Source organism: Stenella coeruleoalba (genome assembly GCF_951394435.1).
Source record: "Stenella coeruleoalba genome assembly, chromosome: 20".
Classification (NCBI taxonomy): Eukaryota; Metazoa; Chordata; class Mammalia; order Artiodactyla; family Delphinidae; genus Stenella; species Stenella coeruleoalba.
Window position 1 is genome coordinate 34,136,680 of NC_137166.1, and position 26,742 is coordinate 34,163,421.

A 26,742-nucleotide genomic window follows, 5' to 3' on the forward strand; every position below is an offset into this window, starting at 1 on the left:
AATGGGCCGAAGAGGTAGTCTCCATCCCCTCAGCTGCATCCCCGTGGGCACCCCACAGAGAGTCCTTTCTTGCCTTTGATGTAAATTCTTGCACCTTCCTGATAATATTCTGGACTCTTCTTAACGCGCGGGGGTCAGCTGTGAGGCATCTTGGCAATTTATAATTCTTGAGAATTCTGTTTGGTGACATGAGTTAGCATTTAACAGACACCCTGCCACCTCCTCTCTCCCTATTGTGACAAGCTCCTGGCAGAATCCTTTTGAGACTCGGGGTAATTGCACCACGCTGGGTATGGGAGGACCACGTTGCGCTTGAGTGCGTCTCAAAAACGTCTCCACAATAGACAGTCAGGTACGCGTTTGCTTGGCTTCAAGGTAATGATTTAAACTTAATTTGACCCTTGATGAGGGAGCCCAAGCTTCTGGTCGGACACAGCCTTTCAGTGTGGGCTTGCCTGCCATGCCTTCAATGGTTACACAAATAATTCCTTCATAACAAGTGCCTTTCAGAGGATGTCTGCTGCTGACAGCTAATATAGAATTATTGCCCCTGAATGCATTTCTGTAATTACTTCCCAGAGATCTGTCTTTGTGTTAGAAGATATTTCACACTTTAGTAACATAAGTGTTTTGGGAGAGTACGAGCAATAATTATGAATAGTCTTTCCGTGAAAATAAACCTAAAAAAATTATAAAAGCTAATGCTAAAATTGGTTAGATTCAGGGAGGAATTTCATTTGAATTTGATTCATGTATATTTATACCAAGTATAATAACCCTTCTTATATGGAAACTTTTTTTTTTTTAAACAAAACAGCAGTAATGATACAGAGATCCCGCTTTCTAATTTTTGAGCAATACTGAAATGGCAAACTGATTAAAAGTGACAGGTTGCTTGAGACCGAATAAAGAAGCGTAATCGTGGAGCTCTGATAGGAGACATTTGTGGTAATGGAAAATGAAATGATTCACAGTGTGATCAATAAAAAATTAGCAGCATTTAATAAAAGGTTTCTGCTTCATGTTGATTAAAGAACAACGCGAGCAGTTTGAAATCCGAGTTAAGTGACGGTTTGAGGATGAGCAGGGGGTGGTGATGGGGTGTGGGTGTGCGTGCGCATATAGATCACGCGGATCCTGGCCATCCGAGGTGGCCACCGGGCCCCTGGAGTGGGTCTGGAAGTTTCCTTTGCGCTGCCCACTTGACCTTTGATCTGTGGTTAATCCTTTCCAGGTCTGCCCTCCTCCTAGGCTCCAAGCAGGCCTTGCTCTGATTGGCGGGTGTGGGTCCGGCCCACTCCCCACTTAAATCCACCCCCGCGGAGGGGGCTCCCGCCTGAGCGAAGGCTGTGTTTTCCCCGAGGCCCCTCAAGTGTGCTGGATGGGCCCTTGGCTTTGTCCTGTCAGCTGCCCACGGGTCCAGGTTTCTGGAGACTTCCGGAATGCCCCACAGCGCACTTGCGGGACTGGGCACCCGCCTGGGGGCTGGAGGGAAGTCAGCAGCAGGCGGGGAGGCCTCAGTCAGCGCAGGAGGTGAAGCGGTAGGGAGGGGAAGGGTCCTTGCAGGGGGCGGGGCCTCCGCCCGCGCGCCGTGGGGTCCGGGGGGAGCGGCTTCGGGAAGCTGTCAGTGCCCTCTGGGAAGCTGTCAGTGCCCTCTGGCTTCCGCCTCAGCGGCAGCAACGCGGCGAAGCCACTCCATCAGACACGTTCCCTTTCCTCCGGGCGCCACTTCAGTGTTCCCCGGGACGCGCCGCACACCGGGCGGGCTGTCTCCACGCCCGGCAGCCGGCTAATTTCTAAAGGCTCTACACAGCCTCTCCGCTGTGGCTGCAGGGAGTGGGGCTTCTGGCCTTGCAGGCCCTCGCGGGTTTGGACTGGAGACCCTGGTCCGGAGGATCGCTGGGGGGCAGCTGGCCTCTGGGTTACAGCAGCGGCTCCTCAGGACCAAGGGCAGGGAGTCCTTTCCATTCCTGGAGTCCTGGGGCAGCGGGCAGGACCAGGGGCCTGTTCCTGGCTTTGTTCCCAATGTCTCGACTTTCCCCAGAGACGTGCAGAGCCATGGCTGGACGTTCAAATGCTAGGGTAGGAAGGGCCCTTTCAGACTGCTTGGTTCGCATCCATTTATCGAGCACCTTTTGTGTGCCAGGCCTTATGGTGGGGGCCGAGTGCGGTGGGGGCGTCAGATGAGCAAAATTGATGCTGACCCTGCCTGCCTGGAGCCTGCTCACTGGCATGGGGACAGTGGGATGTTCTGCAAAGAGAAGGACCATGACTGCTGTGGTAAGAGCAGGAAAGCGGGGTGCCCAGTGAGCACCCAGAGTGCGTGTGGGGGGCTGACCCTGTTGGGGTGAAGGTTCATTGAGCTGAGCCCTGGACGGTGAGGAGGAGTTGTCTGGGTGGACTTTTGCCCACTTCCTGCTTTCACAGTGGAACTCCATCTGTAAAGCACTGCTTAGTGGGACCCCAGCATCTACAGCAGGCAGAGTGGGGCTTCCTTGGTGGGGAGGTAACCCTCGGCTTTCTGCCCTCGGGCCTGCCCCTGGCACAGCGAAGAGTCACTAAGGTGCCCTTCTTTAAAAATTGCTGCTCCACAGCCTTCATTTACAGATGGAACCACTGAGGCCGGAGAGGACGGGACCTGCCGGGATCCCCGAGCTACCTCCGTGTGGCCTGAGGGCTCTGGGCTCCAACCGCACCGCTTGTATTTGCCTTTGACCTTGAGGCACTCTTGCTCAGCCTGGCCACCCGTCCTGTCTTTGGGGTGCGCATCTGTCCCCGGTTCCCCCATCCTCCTCCATGGAGCTCCTCTTTCTGCCATGGCTGCTGGGGGTGATTTGCACCCCAGCATCCGCACCTTGAGTTCTGCTCCTGGACTGGGAGCAATTAGGAGCGCCAGACCATGGCTCTGGCCACAAATTAGCTGGATTTATCGAGCTCCCCATGCTGCCCCGCGTCCTGTCCCCCCTCCCCTGCCTAGGTCTGGCCTGCTTCTCCATCTCCTCCTTCCCAGCGGCCGTCGGAGACAAAACATGACAGCGAGGAGAGGGCAGAGTGGTCATAGCCTCAGGAGGTCACGAGGCGGTAACAGTGTACAATTTTCATGGTTCCAGGGTGGCTTTGTCCGACTGTGCTTCATTACTGCATGTGGCGAGATCAGTTTTATTAAGATTGTGAGGCTCAGAGGAGCGATACCGTTAAAGACCAGCTAGAAAAATATAATTTTTTTCCTTTTTGGTGAGGGTGTTTGTGATTGCTTTTTCTCCCCTTCCTGCTCTAATCCTCCCACTTTCCCTCCCTCCCATCTACCGTCTTTTCTTTCCTCTCCTTCCTTACCCATCATAGTTGGGAGCCAGGGGCGGGGCGGGGGGTGGAAGCTGCCATCTCTCTCTGCCTTTGTGGCTTGAGCTCAGCACCTCAGCATCCCCTGGGAGGGGAGAGTCATGCATTCGTTCAGCAGGTACTTGCCCATAAAGGGCAAGGTGCTTGTGACCGGTGTTAGCCTCAGCAGGGTAAGCAGCTATGCTTTGTTCTTTGGGGCATCTACGTCACTTAGAGCAGTGGCTGGCGCATAGTAGGTGCTCAGAAAAATGTTTGTTGATTGACCAAAGAGGTGGAGGATTTGTGTCTGATACGGCTTCAGCTTTGGGGGAGCTTACTGCCCACCACAGCCTGGGTGGCAGAGACCTGGGGCAAGGTCACCTGGATGAGAGCTCCCATAGGGAGCTTCTCCAACCTGAACGTGAGGAAGTGATATCTTCCTCATTTTCTAGGCAAGGAAACTGAGGCTTAGACGTGCAAGCAACCAAAGTCACACAGGAGGGAAGCTGAACCCGGTTCTAAATCTCCAAAGAACCGACACTTTCATCATTGTACAGCTAAACTCCCTGTCTGACCCAAGGGGGCCCAGTGGCTTTTGCTGGGTGTGCCCCATGGTAAAGATGCCCCAGGCCACATCCAAGCCCGCCAAGGTCGATGGTTTCACTCATGCCATGTTTCTTAAGATTTGAAGTTAACACTTAAACATCCAGAGATTTCACATAAAAATATGGATTTCCTTCATTAAAAAAACAAAACATCTAATGTTTGTACTGGCCCTTGCTTTTCTGTATGGTAACTATGTAGAGATTTGAGCAGGGACCACCCCCTTGGGTGGGTGTACATCTTCCCCCCAGCCTCCTCCAGTCCATTCTACTCATTTGCGTCAGGGTGGGGGCCTTGGAGTTGTGAGCTTTGGTCCGCTCATGATCTGAGTGACAGAGTGAGCTGTCTGAGCTACCTGAGCTTCAGTTTTGCCCTCCGTATAATAAGCCTAATGTTGTATCTCCCTTATTGGGCCATGGGTCACCGGGGGAAGGCTGCAAATGAATTGGAAGATCTGATCCGAGAAAAGTGATTACCATCACACTGCTAACCATTTTGGCCTCGGGTTCTAGAATTCCTGACAACTAAAGAGACATTCTCTGGAAAGTTCTTGTTTTCCTGGTTAACCACTGGCCTGTGGAAAGGGGGTCCCTGTTCCCAGTCTTGTATCATCGGCCAGGAAGGAGCATCCCAGCAAGGCTCGTGTGATGCAGCCCGAGGTCAGGTTCAGTGTCTGGTTGACTGTGGCTTTGAAATTCCATCCACGGAGCCGTCCACGCTGACAGGGGAGCAATAGGCGCTCCCCCCACCCCCCAAGACAGCATGTGGAAGTTGCTTCCTTATTTAAGTGGAACTTGGACAGCAAATTATGTGTTAAAATATTTGCCTACAGCTCTGCTGCCAAGGGGACCCTTTAGGCTGAGTGTTAAATGTTACCCTGCTGCCTGCACGGCACATATCTTAAACCTGAAGATAAATAGTGGCTGCCTTGTGGAATTTGGGGCCAGCAGCGGACGCACAAGCAGAGTGTCTAATTGGGGTTGGCAGGCTCCTTGCCCAGACCCGGCCCAGTCCCTCTCTTTCTCCATCCCACCAGTCCAGGTGTGTGTGAGAAAGTGTTCATGGAGACGTGTCCTTCTCTACAAGCAGGGCCAAAACGCCAAGGTGAGGTTCAGCCAGGGGTTTGACCTCGTGCCCAGGTTCCGAAAGTGCTTCCTCCACGCTGGCCCTCGGGAAACGTGCTGCTGGTGATACTGTGTGTAGGACACATACGGGCTGTTAGGATGGAGCACGTGTTCTCTATTAAAGCAAAATGTTGCTCCAGGATAAACACTTTGCAAGTGGTAGACACCTGCCTGGACTGTGAATTCTGTTGGGAGGTCCCCCCCCGCCGCCTCGCAACTACGTACAGGGGGAGAGCACAGGGCAAGTGGGCTTGTGAATTGTAAACACACCCGCATTGTCTGCACCCGGGACAGACCCCCGGCAGGGGTCACGCTGTTTCCTGGAGGAGGTGGGCTTGTCACTTACTCAAGGTCACACAGGGAGGGAAGGGGGAGCCTGGACTTGAGGCCAGGAATTTCCTCTTCTGATGCAGTGGATCCTTTTGTCTGTATGGACATTTTTGTGCCTTTCAGGGGGCATGTGCCCTGACATTCTCCATCCTCAGGAGCCTGTGAGGCCTCCCACCAGAACCTCTCGTGCAGTACGATGTCTCCACCCGCGTGTCTGAGCCATGATGCAGCCTGTGTTGGTTTGAATGATGATAGCAAAATAAGACGGTAACCGTAGCTACTGTTTTCTCAGGCTCATTGTGGGCCAGGTATCAGGCTTTGTATATACTACCTCGTTAAAATAATTTAACTTCATTAAAATTTTTCTCAGAGAGGGTAAGTGACTTATCCAAGGTCTCCCAGCTGTTAAGTGACAGCATGTGGATCTGAACCCAGACTGGCTGGCTCCAAAGTCTGGGATTCTTTTCAGTTCTTTCTCTGTCATCCCATCAGTCCCTGGAACGTGACTCCAGCTGTCTGCTGCTTGTGTGTGTCGTTGCTTCATGACCATCAGCCCCACTTGGTTCCATCAGCCCCACTGAACTCCTCTACACTTGTGCTCCCAGTGCCCCCTGTTCAGTTGGGTTCTCTCGTCAAACCCTGTACGTGCTTAGAATTCACTGTCTGGTGGTTCTGATTTCTGCAGAGGTGGCTGGTACGGTCTCCTATCCGGGTCTGATTGTGGGAAAAGATGGGGAGACCGTCCCGGGACTTGCTGGCCTCCAGGACTGATTCTCCCGCTTCCCACTGTCACCTGGCACCAGTCCTGCCCTTCACACCTCTCCCTGTCCTTCCCCTGCACCCTTGTCTTGCACTTTTGCCCACATCCTCCTCTGCCCGCCTGCCCCTGCTCCAGCCTCCTCTGGGCTCCTGGAAACCCTGCAGGGCTCCTGGCTTACCCGTATCTGTGTGTAGCTGTGGGCACAATTCTTCTCGCATTGATGGCCAGCCGTACAGGAGCCTCACCTCCACCTTGTGAGGCAGGAGAGGGTGGTGTCCATCACGATTAAGCTTCGTGACACATAGGGAATCGGCCTCAGGTGGGAGAATTGACATAGGGTCACTCGTGGGGCGGGGTGGGGGGGTGTCCTAGAGCTAAGACTGGAACCTGGTCCCCTGAGTAACCCGGCCCAGGCCACAGGCACTTACCACCTATACCTCCCTTGGGGCATTCATTTCTTCACTGGGCAGTCATTCATCCGCCCCATGTTGATTAAGCATCTTTTCTGTGCCAGGCCTTGTGTGGCTTTGAGGCCACCAAGATGAAAGAGACCGGGGAGCGCCCTGTATGTTGTAACAAATACATGTGTGTTATGCCTGGCACACAGTAGGCGCTCAATCAATATTTGTAGGGTGAGTGAAGGAGAGAATGGATGAAGGTGTGTGATTGTAGCCTCTGGGATATCTGGGATATCTCACACCTCTCACACTCTGCCCTTGTTTTCTCTTTCTCGGGTGTGTAGGGGTTGCTCCTGGCTTTCTGCCTCCGTTGGGAAGGTACTCAGCCATAGGGCCCCACAGGCGGGACCCCCAGTGGTCCCTGGCTGGTTCTCAGGGTGCCCAGGGCCCCCTGATGGCGGGGTGATCCCCACAGTCCTTCCCAGGAAGGAGAAGAGGCAGCCTTCTCTCTGAGGTTCTTTCTGACTTGCGTGCTGGCCGGGGACTGGGGCTAGAGGGGAGAGACCCTCCCTCGCCGGTGTTCTCAGGCTGAACCTCTGTCATCTGGCCCTGGGGAGCCGTGAGGCCCCGACAGCCCTGACTCATGAGCTCAAGAAGCCTGGCTGAGAAGGTAAGAAATGTCCTGTTCCCAGACCTGGCAGCCTGTGGGCAGCCTGGCCCCCCGGGGTGTCTTCCCTTTCCCTTTTTTCTGGCCGTGGACTCAGCCAGCTGTCCCCTGCTCAGCGCTTTCACAGGCATTCCCTTTTTGCCCTCCCGTGTGGTGGTTAAGAGTCAGGATCTGTGGTCAGAAGAGCTGGGTTCGAACCCACGCTCTGCCCTTCCCAGTGTGTGTGATTTGTGTGTGGTCCTGAGCCTTGGTTTCCCCCTCTGCAAAGGGGAGGTATCAATTGTATCTCCCTCATAGGCTTACTGTGATGATGGGATGGGAGAATGTGAAGGTAGAAGGGTACCCACGTTGACAGCATCACTCAGGGTGCAGGTGGCCTGGGGTGGGGAAATTAACTGTTTTCTAATGATAAGCAATAAAGGCTGAGTGTTTTGTTACTGTCTCTCTTTGCTCATAGAAAGTTCCCCAAGCCTCGTATCTTGGGCTCAGGGACTGTGGCATATGGAGGTGTGGTGTAGTGGGATCAACTGGTGTAGGTGTTCCCTCTTCCTCCTGCTTTGAAGAAGAAGTTGGCGGGACAGACTGGCCCCATCATATGTTAGGTTGAACCATTTGAGATTGCCAATTTTTGGCTTTTTTGACCTACAAAGATGGCAACTTCATATGGTCCAACCTAATACTTATCACACAATAAACAGCACTGTAAGCACTTCCCCTCCACCTACCTGTGTTGATATTCAGAGTCTTGTTTCTTTGAAACCAATTAATTCATACATTCACCATTTACTGAGCACTTAATGTGTGTCTGTACCAGGGGCTGGGGAAGACAGTACCAAGCCAAACCAACCACAGCTCCTGCCCTCATGGAGCTTATGGGGTGTGTTCCAGCGGTCTATTGCTGTGTAGCAAACCACCCCCAAACTCAATGACCTAAAGCAACAATTATTAGTTTGCACACTTCTGTGGGCTGACTGGACTCAGTTGGTGGTCTCACTTAGCATTTCTTGTAGAGTTTCAGTCGCATGCCAGTTGGGGCTGCTGCCTTCTGAAGGCTTGTCTGGGTTGGATGTCTGAGGTGCTGCACTCCCGTGCCTGGTAGCGGGCGCTGGCAGCGGGACCTCAGCTGGGGCTGTCGACTGGAGCACTTACAATCTCTCCATGTGGCCTGGGCTTCTTATAGTAGGGCAGCTGGGTTCTCAGGGGTCATGTCCCAAGAGACCAAGAGACAAGGGGGAAGCTGCATTCTAGTTTCTGTTACATTCTAGTGTTCGAGGGAGTCACCAAGGCCAGCCAGGCCAGAGGGGAATTGTGGAGGCGACTCAGATCCCTCTTCTTGATGGGTGAGGGCAAGATCTCCCTCCACAACAGCACATGGGATGGGGGGGGGTTGTTGCTGCTGTCCTGGGCAAATGTGGCTGCCACCAGAAGGCAGAGAGTAAAAAATCAGCCTATAAAAGTGTAAGTGAACTTTGTGCCAAGTGCTCTGACAGCGAAGGGAAGGGAACTATGGGGAAGAAATGATGGGGACCTGTGTGACCTTGGTGCTCAGGCCCACGGGGAACAGTTACGGCAGACCTGGAGTGTGAAGAAGCCCTTGGCTAAACAAACTTGAAGTTCAGGGGATTGAACAAAGGTCTGTGGGGCTGTGGAGATAAGTGGGAAGTCAGAGAGGTCAGCAGAGCCCTTGCTGGACTTTGGGGGCTGCAACCAAGCCCCTGCAGGTGGCCTTGGAGGGTTGGCAGATTCCTTGACACTCAACTCACTTTTCCATTGAAGCTCTGCTGTGGGGAGACCGTGTAGCAGAGTGGTTAGAGTCAGGAACAACTGTGTTTGCAACCTGCCACTATGGCCTTGCTTAAGCATCGTCACCTCACGGAGCCCCGGTTTCCTCACCCCTAAAATGGGGCTATGATGGTGCTCAACTCATAGGGCTGCCTGGCGGGCTGGGCTCAGAAGGTACCTGGCATGCAGCTAGTGCTCAATAAATGCTAGCGGCTCTTGGTGGAGCCCTGGGCAAAAGGATGGGGGTGTGCACACTGGAAAACAACTAGGCTGTGAGTTGTCCCGGGTGGAGGGTGAGGCTGGGCGGGCTGGGAGCTTTGCTAATGGACGGAGAGGCTGGCATTTACGGTGCCGATTCTGTTTCCTGTCCCGCGCTCGTGGCCCTGGGGGAGAGGGCCCTATTCGAAATTGTTTACTTTGGGCCTTCCCTGGGTGGGGCCGGAGGGAAAGGCACCAGCGGTCCGTTTTCGGGACATCCTTCCCAGCCCCGGTGGAAAAGAAATGAGCTCTGCTGACTGCCTTGTGGGCCCGGGTGGTTGGAGGGACCTGGGGGTCAACTGTAGTTCAGGCCCAGCAGGTCACCACGTTGGAAACATGAGGCAGCACTTGGGATGGGGGCTCAGGCAGGGCCGGTGGTGGCCGCTGGGCTCTGTGTCCTCTGTGCTTGCTCAGCGAGGACCCTTGAGGGACCCGGAGGCTGGCTGAGGGCAGGACGTGGGCCAGCAGGGTCACCCCCGATGAGCCAGGGCCGGGTCAAGGTGCTCTCACTAGGGCCCCGGGGGCTCACTGAGCAGCTGCTCAGGGTGGGCCTGGGAAAGAGGAGATCCAGAGGGTGCTCCAGGGGGGCCTGGCGCCCTCGGCTCTGTCCTCAGGGCTCCCACCTCCCGGCCTTGGAAGCTGGGGCTCCGACAGGCCCCGGCCTGGGGAAGGGCACGCAGCTCCACATCAGAACTTGTAGGTTCAATCCCTCGTGTGGCTTTGGGTGGCCTCTCAGAGCCACAGTTTTCTCATCTGTAAATGGAGAAATAACACTATGTACTCTTTTTTCCGATTTAAGGATCAGAGACTGATTCTGATGACGCAGCAGAGGGGCCCCCGGGGACTGGAGCTTCAGGGACGTCCTGCTCCCTAAGACTCCTTCAGCCCACGTGACCCCTGGGACCTCGGGCGATGAGGTCCCCACGTCACCCGCCCCTCCCCCCTCCCCCCCCTTTCCGTGCAGCCACCTTGCCTTCCCATTAGGAGACCGCGGCAGGGGAGGTGACAGTTTCTTAAAACAGATTTATACTCTTGGATGACTTTATGGGTTTTTGCCTTATAAAAACCCAAGAGTTGACGTTCTGATTTATCTACTCCTGAGTCAACAGGATGTACCAGATTTAAAGAGATCAAATGCATTATACTGTTTGTGGTTCCAGTTGTGGATTAGATGAGCTATTGTGGAAAATGCTGCCAAGTAAATATGGCAAAACAACAACAACAACAACAAGGGGATAATTTAAATATGTCTATTAAACGATGTGTTAAGTAAAGTAGCACAGGCATGGTGCCGAGCATAACTTATTATCTGGAGAGCTGGTGTAGTAGAGAAAGTGGGAATTATGGTTCTTTCTCCCCCCCCTTCAGAACATTTTTTTTTATTATTATTATTAAGGGAAGAGACTGTAAACTAGGAATTTCAGAGACGGGCGCTTGCCCGTGTAACCATGGTTGTATGATGACTTATAATATTGAAGGCTCCAAATGATAGTTCTCATTTCTTTGCTTTCTCTTTCTCGCTGTCACCACAGCAGCAGATCAGATTTCCTGAGATAAATATGCTGCCTGACTTTTAATGGGATATCTGTATTGCCGGGAGTTGGCATGTTCTGATGATAAAAGAACCTAAAAATTGTACATCCCTTAATTGGTAAGAAGAGAGATGTTTTGATGGGCCACAAATGGAAACATTGATTTTTACTGCCTCTGTGCAGTTCCAAGCGGCGTGTCATGCCACGTTCGCCGCCACGGAAGGCGGCAGCTGGCTCTCCAATGAGCTGATTTGTGTTTGTAGGTTGCTGCTGTCGGGTGCTTGGAGGTGCATGTTCTGTGCAGACGGGAGAAACAGAGCCCTTATAACATTATCTATTTCTGAATAGAAATATTTATAGGACTGTGGCTTCGACCTCGAATGAAATGCATTCTTTGCTTCATTTCTCTTTCTTGCTTTGGCGACCAGTCCTTGGGGGTTTAAAGGTTGTGTGCTGAAGCCTTTTCCTGTAACTGTGATGTTATGGGTGACACACACACACACAAACACACACACACGTGCACACACACACCTTTGCATATGCGTATATGTTTGCATCAATATCTTTACACAAAATAGAGATTTCTCTCTTTAGTTTAAATAAATGCTAGTTTCTGCACAGATAGATCTGTTTTCCAGGACAGACTGTGGGAAGAGACAACAGGCACTTTGATTTTCCAGTCCAAGTCTCTGTATTTTTTTTTTTTTTTTGCGGTATGCGGGCCTCTCACTGTTGTGGCCTCTCCCGTTGCGGAGCACAGGCTCCGGACGCGCAGGCTCAGCGGCCATGGCTCACGGGCCTAGCCGCTCCATGGCATGTGGGATCTTCCCGGACCGGGGCACGAACCCGTGTCCCCTGCATCGGCAGGCGAACTCTCAACCACTGCACCACAGGGAATACCCGAGTCTCTGTATTTTAATGGGCAAGTTTAATCCACTGACATTTATTGGGATTACTGATATATTTTGTATGTAATATTTACCATGCATTTTTTGCACTTTGGTTTACAAGTTTTTGTTGGGTCCTATTAATCGCTCAGATTGAGGCTGTTCTCCATTTCCCCCAGCTGTGCAGGGAAGTGCACTAGGCAGGAGTCAGGATGTTGAGGTGAACATGTGTGTAGGGTGCTGGGGATGTTGCATCCTTCTGTCTGGAGGCCAGGTGCCTTACCTATGAAAGGGGAATAACAAAGCTGTCCCTCTTTGCGGGCAGGGGGTGGAACCATAAGATAGCTTGAGCCCCCGTTTAGCTCTAGGATGTGTGAGACTGTGAAATGGGGCTACGTGTGTGTATTTGTGCTTTGTAAACGCACAGAACGCTATGCAAATGCAAACCATCGTTATCGTAATCATTAACTCACTTTTCTGTACAGTTCAACAGCTGGTCTGTGCAGTGCTAAACACAGAATTGGTATTTTATTTTAAAGAAGTTGGTCAAATGATTCCAAGCCTGGTTCTCACTGTCTAGGCTGATACCGGGGCACAAGTGAGCGCTCAGGGGCATTTTAAACAGCAATTTGACTATCCGTGGTCCTGCAAACACACGTGCTTCCTTGATTCCAGAATCAGGACATCTTTGCAAAGAACTGAGCCAACATCTCCACATTGGGAGGCATGTTATGTGGAAGGTGAGCCTGGCTAAGAGATCTCCCAGCTCTAAACTTCAAGGCTTTGGGGGAAACTAAAAGTTCAGGTGCATTAGGAACAACTGATGGAAACTCTAGAGAAATGTGTGAGAGAGCTGGGTTTTTTAGGAGACAAAATGCTAAGGTATTTTCACCTCCCTGATGGGTCATGACCCCCAGCATCCAAGCACAGAGGGAAGATGACAGGACATCCCTCTAGAAGATTTGCACCAAGAATTAAATAATCTAGCTGAGAATTATGACACCACATGCTACAAAAACCCCCGTATTTTAGTATACTGAGAGGTGTCAAGAAGAATGGACCCTGGGAGGTAGAGTAATTAAATGTATCTTCGTAAATGCAGGGTGATTCTTTTAAAATCCTTTCCCCAGACCCCGTCAGCTGACATGGACTGTATTCTTCCTGTTGGCAGGAGGCCTAGAAGGAGAGCCAGAGTGTGATCGAAAAACCAGCCGTGTGCTGGAAGACAGGAACAGCGTGACAAGTCAAGAGGAGAGAAATGAGGACGATGAAGACATGGAGGATGAGTCAATTTACACCTGCGATCACTGTCAGCAGGACTTCGAGTCTCTGGCAGACCTGACGGACCACCGGGCCCACCGCTGTCCTGGAGGTAATGCTAAATAGCACCGGGATTCTGACAGGTGGTTATATGGATAATTGGACATAGCAACAGCTTGAAGCCTCAAGTGAGATTAAAGAATTAATAATGTAATTTTACAGTTAATGTCATTTTATTGTGGTGTCTTGGGTACCCTTTTAAATAAAATTAAAAATGAAAGCAACAGCTTTCCAGCAGGCAGGAGTTAGGCGGAGGTGCCCTGTCCTTGCTCCCCCAAACTGCATTCCATAGTATGTGGGCCATAAATGGGTGGGTCTGCACCCCGGATTTCTGGAAGACCTTTTGGAAACCCAGCAATTAAGAGGTCATTAGTGCAAAGTTAAGCAGCTTAAGTGTGGAAAGCTGCATGAAGGAGTGAGCTCTGAAGCAGGGCTTGTGATGGGATGGGGAGAATTTCAAAGGCCAAGAAGTACCCCTACAGAAAGGGACTCAGTTCCACCTCCTCACTTGGCCTTCTGCTTCTCTGGGTAGGAGAAGGGTGGCTGGGAGCAGTTTCTGACTATAGCAGTTTGACTATAGCCCTGTGTTCTATTTACCAGCTGCCTCAGAGAAGGTGGGCAAGGCCACAGTATATAGGAGCGATTTAAGACTTGACGAGTTGAGTGTGTCTGTGTGTCTGGGATACGTGCGGTGTGGGGGGTAGGGGAATGGAGGCATGCGTATTCCCGGGAGTATGGCAGCCATGCAATAGGGATAGGGGTTGACGTGTTTCCAGGCTCTGAGCAGGGAGTCCAGAGCATTTGTGTGCCTTAAACAGCTATCCTGAGACATCTCCGTCTATTGTGATTGTTGATGAAACCCTTTGGATGCCGGTTTGTGGGAAGAGGACCTAAAATCTCAGACCAATATTCCAAGGAGGACCCGACCCCTGTTTTGCAGGGGGAATTTGCTGGTAGGAGATAGGTTCGGACTCACAGTCTTGCTTCCCCTGCCTTTCATGCCATCTTGGAAGATTGAAAGCCAAGTGTTTTGGAACTTTGCTATGACTTTTCCTCTAGTGTCATCTGTACCCGCACAGCCCTGGGTAGACCAAGTCTTCATTCTCATCCTCTAGAGGGAATAAATATCAAAAACAATAGACCCGGCAGGACTCCAAGTTTTGAACTTTTTGGGGCTCAGCAAACCAAACCACAGTCATTTGGAATTTGTGATATTTCAATCATTGGCAGAGGCAATGGCCAACTTATAAGCTTAGAATCAGAATTAGAAGGAACTTATAGAGTTGGCTTTTCCAGTCCTCTTATTTGCTGGGGGGAAATGCTGAGGCTTTGAGAGAGAAAGGTGACTGCTTAACCAAGGTCACATAGCAATTTGGTGACAGAGCCAGGACCTCCTCAGGACCCTGGGCTATGGACTCTCATTCTTGGACCTGAGAAAACAATAGATGCTAGTGTAGCTCTTGATTTAGCCAAGAACTGAGGTGAAATCTTAAGTATAAGAGTGAAATATTGTCACTTACTTTAAAAACAATCAGTTAATTGATCTTCTAATTGAAAGCTATTCTCTTCATATTCTATGTGAAAGAATACACTGTTCTCATCTAGTTGTTAAAGCAGGGCCCCTCAGGACCACTGCTAAGTGATGCTTTGTAGAGTCTCTGCAGCTCTTGGAGTGAGGTCCTACCCCTGGCACTACTTAGGCTGTTCCTTCCTCCAGTTTTTCAGAATCAAGGAGATTCTCATGTCTCTTACCACACTTTTGAGAATGGTGGTACTTCTAGGTGGAGAAGGGAAAATGTGAGACTTTAGGGCTGTAAATGGGGGTCTGTATTGGAAATTATAAATGGTAGCTAATTGTTCTTCAGTCCTGGGCAGGACTCGCTTCCCAGTGGTGGTCTCTTCACTCCATAGCCTCAGACTTTGGCTGAAATCACGGCAGCCCCATTTGCAGGGTCTCAAGCCATCTTTATTGATGCTGCTGGTATCCACCGATTCCCCTGCCTGTTTCCTGACAGGACCCCACTAACAACCTCCACTGGTACATGGGAACCAGGAATATCCCCAAGCCCTGGAGCATTGGATGGGAGTCAGAGATTCCTTGAAAGAGTACAGGAAACGACCTCGTCTAATAGCATCCCCAAGAAATTCATTACCACCCAGTAAAGGAGTGACCCAGCGTGGGTGAGTCTCCCTAACATGGGAGAGATGTGTGAGGAGCTCTTTTCCCCCAGTTCTTAGGATTACCCAGGGACAGGATACACCTTTGGGAACTGTGTGCATATTTTCAGAACCAGTCCCTATCTGGACACTTCCACATCCTCGGATTGCGCAGTGGTGTTCAGACTGTGTTTCCAGAGGTGTCTCTGAGGCTCTTGGGGTCGGTATTGGGGACTGTCTGATTGAGGGGCTCTGACACCCACTCCAGTCAGAGCTATCACCTGCTTTATACATTGGGCTATAGTGTAAGATCTTTAAACATTGGCTTCTACTTTAAAAGTTTGGAACTGGTACAGAAATGCAACAGCAGGCCCCCCCAGGCCAGCCTCATGGGTCTGCTGGACGCTCATCATTGATCACCCGGTCGCAGTACTAGGGATGATGCAGGTGGGCATTGCTGCCCCATGGAGCGTTGCTCTGGAGGGAAAGGTGGACGCTTGGCAGCCCAACAAAGACCATTTCAGACAAGGATTTCAGAGAAGGCCCTGCTCTGCTGAGGCCGCAGGGCTCTGGGTGCTTGCAAGATGTTTCTGAGGGAACAAATGAGTCTTGTTTCAAGGGGAGGCGGGACGTCCCTGCCGTTGAGGATTTGGGCCCTGAGGGCAGTGCCACCTGTCCATCGGAATCTGGCTTTGGGTGTGAACGACACCCATGCCCCGCAGAGGGCTGCCCTCCCGGAATGTGAAGGCGGCACACCCCTCCCCAAGCAGGGCGCCCGGGAAGCCCAGCCCTTCCAGATGGTCAGCGTGTTGGGAAGAGGCTGTGTGTGGGGGGGTGGGTGTGTTTGTGGGGACCATCTCAACTGTGGTCCTTTTATTATTATTCTTTTATTGAAGTATAGTTGATTTACAATGTTGTGTTAAATACTGCTGTATAGCAGAGTGACTCAGTTACACATATACATTCTTTTTCATGTTCTTTTCCATTATGGTTTATCACAGGATATGGAGTATAGTTCCCTGCGCTATACGGTTGGACCTTGTTGTTTATCCCTTCTATATACACCAGTTTGCATTTGCTAATCCCAACCTCCCAGTCCATCCCTCACCCATTCTCCTCCCTCCTGGCAACCGCCGGTCTATTCTCTACGTCCATGATTCTGTTTCTGTTTCATAGATAGGTTCATTTGTGTCATATTTCAGATTCCTCGAATGTGGTCCTTCTTTGAACTGCTCTAGCAGAGTGAGCTCCGGGCTCTTGCTGTGGCAGTTGGGGTGTGGGTGAGGACACTGCCTTGTTCCATCGGAATCTGGGAGAGTGGTGTGAGGTCTGCAGAGTTTCTGGGGTGGGGATGTGGGGATGCTCTTCATGGACGGGGAGCCTCCTGCTGGAATGACAGTGATGGTATTCATCAGGAAGCCCCCAGGTCCCCCAACCTGGAGCTGGGACTGTCTGCACTGAAGAACCCTCATTTCCAGAGGTTTCGTTGTCCCTCAGTAATAGTTGGCAGTGCTGGGTCCAGGAGGAGTTGTTGAAGTGTGGACCTGAAGAACTCAGGACAACTCTATTGAGACCTGTTCATATTTCTCTCTCTCTCTCTCCCTCTGTTTCTCTCTCTCTCGTTGTCTCTCCTTTGTGTCTCCGAGAAACCGACCTTAAACCCACAAGGTATCAGACATTGCATCTTTATGACACACAAAACGAAACAAGCAAGAACCAGTTCTCTCTGCCGATGCTCCCACCCCCAACAGCTGTGTGATTTCTCTTTGTTCCCCTCCAGCCCCTGCCCACAGGATAACAAATGCTTACATGCTTGGAGTCGCGGGCACTTAGCGTCTTCCACTTGGCATTTGTTACTGAACATTTTCTGAGTGGATTCCCTTGTTGCCACATGGTCTTCTCCATTTGGGAAGCTCTCCTGCGCAGCTTGGGTTGCTGGTACTCGGTCCACATACTATAAAAACATTAAATGTCGACTAATAGGCCAGTAGATCAAGACTTGCAGCAGAGTAGATAAAGTCTGACTCGATGTGTGATGGGCTTGTCTGTTCCTGATGGAGAATCGTTTGTGGGCACCAAGTGGGGAGATGTTTGGTGGCCGTCTGAACTGATGATAGAAAGTCTCATTAATTTTGGTTCTACCAACTCGAATAACATCGGGAACAGGGAGTGAGCTGAAGTTTACGTTGACATAGTTTGTGCAGTGTTGGTCGAGCACCTTTGGGCCCTATAAACGGTTGCAGGGGAGGTTTTCCATCATTTTCTAGGAGCCAGGAGGATGTCAAGTGCCTTAGAAAGTATCTCTGGGAACTTGCTGGGGCACCGTGGAAGCAGACATGAGAGGTTTGATTTACCCAGGGACTGATTCCAATTTTTCATGTGCTCATTGAAGCAGGTCACCCGTGGACCTTCAGTCTGGATTCAGGTGGAATGTTTCCCTGTGTCCTGGTATAAAAACTACCTTTTGGGCTTCCCTGGTGGCGCAGTGGTTGAGAGTCCGCCTGCCGATGCAGGGGACACGGGTTCGTGCCCCGGTCCGGGAAGATCCCACATGCCGCGGAGCGGCTGGGCCCGTGAGCCATGGCCGCTGAGCCTGTGTGTCCGGAGCCTGTGCTCCGCAACGGGAGGGACCACAACAGTGAGAGGCCGGCGTACCGCAAAAAAAAACCCACCAAACAAAAAACTACCTTTTAAGGATACTCTGATTCATACTGAGAGCACATCGGCCCAAATTAATGAGGCTGACTGCCTGAGGACGTTTGGGTGCTGCATCTGTGCCGCTATCGTACTTTAGACCCACCTTTCCTGACTGTCGGGAGCAGGTGTCAGCAGGGCTGTGCCTTGTGTTGGTCTGGAAACAGCCTGGGTCCCCAGGGCTGGAGCACCGGTGGCTTTTGCAGGTACCCGGCCTCTTCGCCGAAGGCACTGCTGGCTTGATTTGGGGTTTCATTATAGGTGGGGAGAGGCAGATGGAGTCTCTTTAGAAACAGGCTTCTCACTCTGGGCTCCAGGCACTTGCTCCACAGAATACGAATTGTCATCAGGACCAGGTAGGAGCCTTGAAGTATGCGGGGTTCCTGCCGCCCTTGGGGACTTGAAGGGGGCTGCAGTCCTGACACTCTTCATATATTGAGCACCTGTCACGTGATAGGCTCCGTGGGACTCGCCCTGGAATGTGCCCCCTGCAGCCCCCGCATTGCTCTCTCTGCAGCCCCTGCCCCACTCAGTCCCCAGTGCTCACCAGATTCTGTAATTATTCCATGATCATTTTCGATGTGTTTATCACCCATGTCCCCTGCTACTATCAGGCTTCATGAAGACAAGAGTCGTGTCTGTTTTGCTCCCTGTTATGTCTTAGGCCAGTGCCTGGCACACAGTGGTGCTTAATAGATGCTTGCTGAGTGAAGGAATGATCTCACCTTGTCTTTACAATATCCCAGTGGGGAGGTCCTATTTTTCTTTTTTCTTTTCTTTCTTTCCTTTTTTTTTTTTTTAGAATTATGGGACTTCTCTAGAAAGAGGTGACAAGCTGTTTATTTTTATTATGAAAAGAAATTTTTTGGCCACGTCACGGCATGTGGCATCTTAGTTCCCCTACTAGGGATCGAACCCATGCTCTCTGCAGTGGAAGTGCGGAGTCCCAACCACTTGACCACCAGGGACGTCCTGAGGTCCTATTTTTCATCATTCCTCCCCATTTTACACATTGGACAACTGAAGCTCGGAGGTAGGGGATCTTGCTCAAGGTTACAGAGCTGAGCTAAGATTCGAGGTCTCAACAGCTTGTGCTGAGAACACAGATTGGGGATGGTGAGCAGTTTCTAACTAACCTGCAGACAACACAGCTTTTTTGAATGCTCAACTTTATTTTATTTTTATTTATTTATTTATTTATTTTTGTGGTACGCGGGCCTCTCACTGCTGTGGCCTCTCCCGTTGTGAAGCACAGGCTCTGGACGCGCCGGCTCAGCGGCCATGGCTCACGGGCCCAGCCGCTCCGCGGCACGTGGGATCTTCCCGGACCGGGGCACGAACCGTGTCCCCTGCATTGGCAGGTGGACTCTCAACCACTGCGCCACCAGGGAAGCCCTGAATGCTCAACTTCAGAAAAAATAAGAGGGGAATTTGTTCAAATAGCAACAGCAAAAAATGTGCTCCTTGTGGGTTAATTTCACAGCTCCCCAGCACCCTCCCCCAGCTGCCCCCCTTTCCTGAGGATTGGGACCAAGGAGTGTTTCCCCAGCCCTTTCGGAAAGGCAGACCCTCCTTTTCTGGCAAAGGTGAGATGCTGCTGTGTAAAAAGCCGGGTGGAAAGTTAATTACACCCTGATTTGTTCAGCTGTGGCCAGAGTGACCTGTGGGCCCTAATTACAGGGCTGGGGCTACATGGAGGCTGGCACCTTTGCCAGCCTCATTCCTGTCCACCGGCTAGCCAGAGCTCGCCTTTGTGCACTGGCTCAGGCCCTTTCTTGCTCCGACAGTGTGGGTGGGGCCCCTCCCTGCCTTATTGCTTGGGGCGCCCCTCGTACTGGTTCCATTTGGGCGAAACAGAGTGGGCGCAGGCCAGCTGCTGGGCGATCACTGCCAAGTACACAGGTGCAGGGCACGCGTTTCTTCTGCCCGTGGGGAGCGTGCACAGAGCCTTGGTGTCAGCCGGCGTGTCACAGGGCAAAAGGCCAGGGGGCTCGAGCACAACTAATACCCCCACATCAAGAGCTTTCCTTCTTGCCAGCAGCATCTGGTCAGAAGGCACGGAGCAAGAAAGAGTCCTACTTACGTTAGCCACAGAACGTGTAGGACCAGAAGCAAACCCACGGGGCATCATTCAGATGTTGGGAGCGGACAAAGAAACAGAATCAACTACTGGGGGACGCAAAGGAGGCTTAAATAAATGACAAGGTGGACCTTGTTCTTGAATGGAAAGGTTCAATATCATAAATACATCAATTTCTGCTAAATTAAGCTGTAACTTAATGTTAGTCAATAAGAGTGACCATAGGAGTTATTTAGAAATAACTGATTCTAAAGTTCACGAGGAAAAATAGGCATGCAAGGATAGGAAGGATAGGAAGGGAAATTCCGACAAAGAGGAATGACAGGAAGGGCTGGCAACTAGATCATATTTTATTTATTTATTTATTTAAAATTTATTTATTTATTTTTGGCTGCGTTGGGTCCTCGTGGCTGCACAGGCTTTCTCTAGTTGCAGCAAGCAGGGACTACTCTTCGTTGTGGTGCGCGGGCTTCTCATTGCGGTGGCTTCTCTTGTTGTGGAGCATGTGCTCTAGGTGCGTGGGCTTCAGTAGTTGCAGCATGTGGGCTCAGTAGTTGTGGCTCACGGGCTCTAGAGTGCATGCTCAGTAGTTGTGGCACACGGGCTGACCAGGGCTCAAACCCATGTCCCCTGCTTTGGCAGGCAGATTCTTAACCACTGCGCCACGAGGGAAGCCCTAGATCATATTTTAAAACATGTTCTGAAACTGTAGGATTCTAAGTGGTGGGGGACAGATTGGGGGAATGGAAAAGAGACCAGGAATGGATCCGAATGGAAATTAGGTGTGTGAGAAAGGTGTTATTACAGAGCAGTGGAGGACAGATGGATCACCTAGTAAGTAGGCTTGGGATGGCATGGTGGCCATCCTGGAAAAGGAAATTGGATCCCTCCTGCATCCTAACGCCAAAACAAATCCCAAATGGTTAAGAAATCTAAACATAAAAAGAAAACTTAAAAATACTGAAAGAAAACATGAGTTTTTTTAAAAAACAATAATATTATCAGAGTGGGGAAGCCTTTTCTAAATATAACCCTAAACCCAAAGCCATAAAACAAAAGACAGAAATATTCAACTACATTAAAAGAAAACATTTATGCATTGCCAAAACTGCAATAAATCAAACCAAAGACACGTATCACAGGCAAAAGATATTTCCCTTAATGTGTGAGGAGCTCCTACCAACACTAAGAAAATATCCAATATATCAACAGAAAAGTGGAACAAAGGCCAGTCTACCCAAGGCCAGCCGCCCACTCAGATTGGTTAAAGCCCACACTGGTCTTTAGATATTTTGAATATCTCCCATGTGCACAGGACAGAAATGGAACCAGAGAAAGAAATTCGAGATGGATTGTAAACAGGAAGATTCAGAACGCCCTTTATAATAAGAGAACTGTGAATTTAAACCACAGGAAAACACCACTCTTAACCCATCCGATTGGCAAAGACCAAAATGTTTGCCAGCCCATTGTGCTGGTGTATCCTTGAGGCCAAGGCTTGGGTCCTGTTCTCTGTATCCCCAGGGGCGCCTTGGCCTGTGGTTAGAACACAGAGTAGGTGCTCAATAAATGTTTGTTGAGTTTTTCCCCAGGAGGCTACAACCCCCTTGAGGGAAGAGATGACCTCAGTAAGGTAGACGGTGCAAATGTCATGGATGAAGGACTCCGAAGTATGAGATAGCAAAAATAAAGGTTCCAGGAAGTGTGCTGGGACATAGTAGGTCTTCAGTTAATGTGGAATCAGAAGGGGGGAGTTAGGGAAGGAAGAGATGGTTTATTCATTCAACAAATATTTATTGAACCTATGCTATATGTAGGGACCCTTCTGGGTGCCGGGGATGTGGGAACTACTTATTTGAGTAAAAGTTAACTCATTGGAGAAGGCACTCACTTCACAAAAGCATTCTTTGACTTGTAAGGTGAAGCACAGTAGGTGCCCTTGAAATAGCTAGCTGCCTTCCCCAGTGCCTTCAGAAGGTGTTTCCATGTATTGAGATGTCATTCCCACAACTCTCTGTGAAGGTACTCTGTGTGTCCGCCTGCTGGCACACTGCTATTTGGGAGGGTGGGTGACTGGCCAGCCTGTGTCCACCTGGCTGTTGGCAAGGGTGGAACCTTCCCTAAATTGCCTGCTCCCTGCCCTCTGAGTTCCCCATTAGAAGGTGCCTGGGAAGGCAGCAGGCCGCGCGGGACTGTGGCTCTGTCTGGGCAGCTGTCCCTGGCTCCTCACGGTGACGCGGAGAGGAACTGTTTTTCAGAGACTGGTGTCATCATTCCCCTCCCATGAAGCCTGCGGGTCTACACGCTGTGTCCCCCTTGCCTCGATTATGCAGAGCAAGAGCTGCTATCGCATGGTTGGGCCTGTAGGTCTCTCCAGAATTAGATACCAAATCCAACAATATAGAAGGCAGGGGTCAAAGTGGGAAGAATCCACATTTCTTTTGGTTTCCATGGGAAAATAAGTGTCTCTGCGTATGCCCTGAGGTTTCGGAGGGCTTTGCAAAGGGGAGGGAATCTCTTATTTTTTCCCATGTAGCCGGCTCGATCACTGTGACGACTTTCTGGATCATTGCGCCCAAGGGTGGGCCAGAGTGGAATCCAGGTGTGGTGACTGACACTGGACATGTTTCTGCTGCAGACATCCCTGGGCTGAGCCTCAGTGAGTAGCCCCTGGAGCTGCTCTGGGGGAGTGGGGAGGACTGTGCTGTTCCTCCCAGGCTGGACTCTGGTTTCTGCACCTTTCCTGGCAGCTGCCAAAGCTTCCTGTTGTTGGGCCCAGAATGTACACCCAGCAGGACCTCAAGGTCCTGGGAGGAAAAGAAAACCCCACACTGGCCCTCAGGCTGGTTGCACACGTATTCCTGGTGTAGTCTGGGTCTGGTCTGCTGTCATCCATTGCAGCTTAGAAGATTCCAGGGGGTACATGTCACGTCAACAAGTAGTGATGCCGTACCTACTGTATTGCCAGGGCTGCGTGTGTGAGTGTGTGTATGTGTGTGTATGTGTGTGTGAGAGAGTGACAGAGAGTAAGAGAGAGATTGTGAGCGAGTGTTCCCAGCAACAAGGAATAGCTGGAAGATGACGTCACCATCGTCCTTTTGGCTGCCTGGCACATAGTAGGTCCTCAGTTAACATGCTATCTGCATAACGACTCAATTCAAACTGACAGGTAGAGAAAAGCAGATTCACTGGCTCAAGGAACTGAGAAGTAAGGCTGGCTTCAAGCATGCTCCTCCTCCAAGACATGGCCCATGCCCCAGGGTTGTCTGCAGAAACCCCATCACCACGTGTGCAGCGGCAGAGGTGTCTCAGCACCTCTGGGCTTCCACCCTCCTGACTCAGCCTCACCAGGAGAAAGAGCAGCCCCTTTTGTTTTTGTTTTTTGCGGTACGCAGGCCTCTCACTGTTGTGGCCTCTCCCGTTGCAGAGCACAGGCTCCGGACGCGCAGGCTCAGCGGCCATGGCTCACGGGCCCAGCCGCTCCGCGGCATGTGGGATCTTCCCGGACCGGGGCATGAACCCGTGTCCCCTGCATCGGCAGGCGGACTCTCAACCACTGCGCCACCAGGGAAGCCCTAGAGCAGCCTCTTTTGAATTATCAGGACACAAGTCCTAAGGTTGAGTTCTAGTGGAGCAGCCATGACCAAAGCTCACCCCGAAGGCGCCACTGTGGCCTGGGGGAGACAGGTGTGCCTGTTAGGCAGGCCCCTGGTTGGGGAGTCAGGGGCAGCTCCATACAGAGCCCTGGGACTGAGCACTGGAGTTGGGTTCCCCAGGATGGTGACCAGGAACATGGACGTCTTCTTTAGCAGGAGGGAATTATATGCAGGTACACATGAGGGAGTGAAATAGTTTAATCAGATGCCAGATTGATAGCTACCGATGATCAAATCCATTCATTCTGCTTTTGATAGCTTCTAGTCATCTCATCCCAGAATTTTAGGGAGGCAGGTTCCTCAAATATCATGTAGCTCAGAGGTTCCCAACCTTATTCTCAAGCCCTTATACTCAAACACAGCCAGTGTATAAAGCAGATGGATGCAGAGTGCTCTGCTGAAGAGTTTGGGGGATTCTGAGCTCTGCCTACTGGCCTACCATCCCCCCGTCCTGTCCCCTTCAACCTCCTAGAAGTCCCAGGGCAGCTCTTCACAAGCCCCAGGCAGTCTGAAAGCACTGCTTGGGCCGAGCTCTTTAATGAGGGGGGACTTCTCCAGGGTCACATGAGGAGGCGGTGGCAGAGCCAGTGGCCCCAGGGGGTATGTGATAGTTCCTAGGAGGCAGCACAGCCCCTCGGTGGCTGCTGGTCACACACATGTTCTCTGATGGGTGCCCCTTTATGCAGGCCCTGGCTGTCCGTGAGGCCACCCCATACTAAGCTGAGGTCTCCAGACCCACAAACCTTACTCCATTTGGACTGGGTATTTTCTTTGCTTCGTGTGGAGTGACCTTGGCCCTTGAACTGTTACAAACTTGGTGGAAGTTGTGCCCCCTCTTTGGGGGTCCCACAGAAGCCTGCCCACCCTCTCCCCCGCAGACCTCTACCTCTTGGTCCTGTGGGAGCGGAGCTCTGGGAGAGAGGTGTGTCACGCCCTCGTGGCATCCACTGGCTGCCGGGCCTCCCGGGACATCGTGCGCAGGCCTTGGGCCAGGCTGGAGCGGCCAGGCGGCCATCGGGTCAGTTAGACAGTGTGGAGAGGCGGCCGTGAAATCAGTCTGCTGTGCTGTATACCTCTGCAGCTTCATTCTGGGACACCCAGTGTTACCAAAAGTCACATCTTTCACCAGCGTTGGGGGAAGGAGGGTGCAGCCGAAGTATTCCAGAGTCACAGTAACAAGATTTTTTCTATATTCTGTAGGTATTTCAATAATAAGTTTTTTTCTCCAATGTGTACATGTACGGTTCCAAAATCTCAGTGTTATTGAGCAAACTCAGGGCCAGTTACGTGGAGCTTTTGTCAAGAGTCACAGTTTTCCTTTCGCATCAAGAGCTACAATTTCATCAGCCCAGCACTCCTTGCTCCTTATCACTTTTATCACCGATGGTCAGGATACACAAAGACCGAAGCCCCTGGGAGAGGCCCTGGTGCTTTTCTCCTGGAAGTGCTGGTGCTAATTCCAGATCCCGCTGGGCATAAAGATCTGAAAATTGTGTTCCCCGCATCATCAACTCGGTTTCCTCCAATTTGAGGTTTGAAAAGCTTTGAGAAGTGCCTGTAGGTGAAGATGGGAATAGCCTCCAGCTGAATCCTGACCTGGTTTTGGGGTAAAAGAGACAACTAGAGGGGAATTGTTCTACAATAGTCCTTTATTGTAGCTGGAAACTATTGATGACCTAGTCCCACCTCCCTTAGTCTACGACCCCAGGCACCCAAAAGAACAAAAGCAAACTACTGGTCAGAGGAAAAATATGTTCCTTAGAACTTTAGCAGCCCTGGTATGTATTCATTCATTCATAGAGTAATTTTTTTTAAGCACCTACTATGAGCCAGGAACTTGTCTAGACACGGGGCATAGTGAGTGAAACAGACAACCGTTCCTGCTCATCTGGAGCTTACATTTTATGACACCTAGCACTCACTGACTTTGGCCAGGAGATTGTTTTAAACTGACCTGTTTGTAGTTACTTTGTTCTACAGAATCGGTTGGTGTCCTCTGTGGTGTCACTACGGTGTGAGCAGTGTGAGAGGGGAGGACAAGTAGCTGGTTCACTGGCAAACAGTTAGTGTGCTCAGAGGCTGTGTCAGCAAAGCAGAATGAGGAGGCGATTGCTCTGTCCCATGCGTTGCTGGAAAGACCACGATTGGAGAGGGGTTCAGGGGAAGAGGAAGAAGGGGAAGCCTCAAAGTCATGCTTCCAAGTTGGGAAGTTAGGATTCTTGGGGGCCAGTGTCAGAAAACCAAACCCTAATTTGCTTAAACCAAGTAGGGGGATTTATTGGCTCTTATAAATAGACATTCCAGATGCAGGACTAGCTTCAGGTACGGCTGAATCCAGGAACCCTGGCGAAAGCCTTAGGACCTAGTCTTCTTGCACCTTCTGGCCCTGATGAGTGCTGTGTTGGCTTTTGGCTCAGACCAAGTGAAGTGCTCTGAATGGCAGACCCAGAGATGTTCTCCAGAGGAAATCAGGGTGTTGCCAGCAGAAGACGGGGGACGGGATGCTGTCAGGCAGAAACAGCCCAAAGAGAAAAGGAGCTTGGGCCGTTTAATCCCAGGCAGCAAAGATCCCAGAGTAGGTGACCTGACCTCAGGGATGGGGAAGAGCTTGGCCAGTCCCACCAGTTCAGCTGGTGTCTGTTCCTGTGATGGTGACCAGTGGTTATTTTTACTGTCACCTCTGGGTAAGATGTGTTAATGGAGAGGGATGCCCAGTGGAAGCTCTGGTCAAAGCTGTGCGCCATAGCAGTGGGGGATGAGACACCCCAATCCTTCTCTCCGTCAGTCTTGGTACTCCAAGGGACAGAGCCAGGACCAATGCTAGAAGCCACTGGGACGCCCATTCTGGCCATATGTAACGAGCAACTTCCTGGTGGCAAGAGGCTTTAGAAGCCTGGAGATGAACACGTCAGATGACGGCAGGTGAGTGGGATTGGGGGAGGGGGGCGGGGTCAAGGGGCTGGCACTGGTCTGTTTTTCAGGTTCCTCCAAACCCCAAGATCCTACGACTGGCATCCCTAAAGCGATACCCTAATACAGAAAAATAAAGAACATTCCCAAACAAAATGAGAAACCAGCCAGATTTATCTGCTGCTGGCTTGGGTGTGCGGTTCAAGGAGTGCAACCAGCAGGGGACCAGCCTTTGTCTCCTCGGGCTCGTACCCCAACCCTGGCCT

The 26,742-nt window shown here is 51.2% G+C and overlaps 1 protein-coding gene across 1 annotated transcript in view; it reads left to right on the top strand.

The window, feature by feature from the left end:
- The window catches only part of ZNF423 (zinc finger protein 423), a 328,168-nt gene that overhangs the window by 93,804 nt on the left and 207,622 nt on the right, over window positions 1-26,742 (top strand). The window contains exon 3 of the mRNA XM_079908498.1: window positions 12,831-13,031. Within this exon, the coding sequence (XP_079764624.1) occupies window positions 12,831-13,031 (201 nt within the window). The remainder of the gene's footprint in view (window positions 1-12,830; window positions 13,032-26,742) is intronic.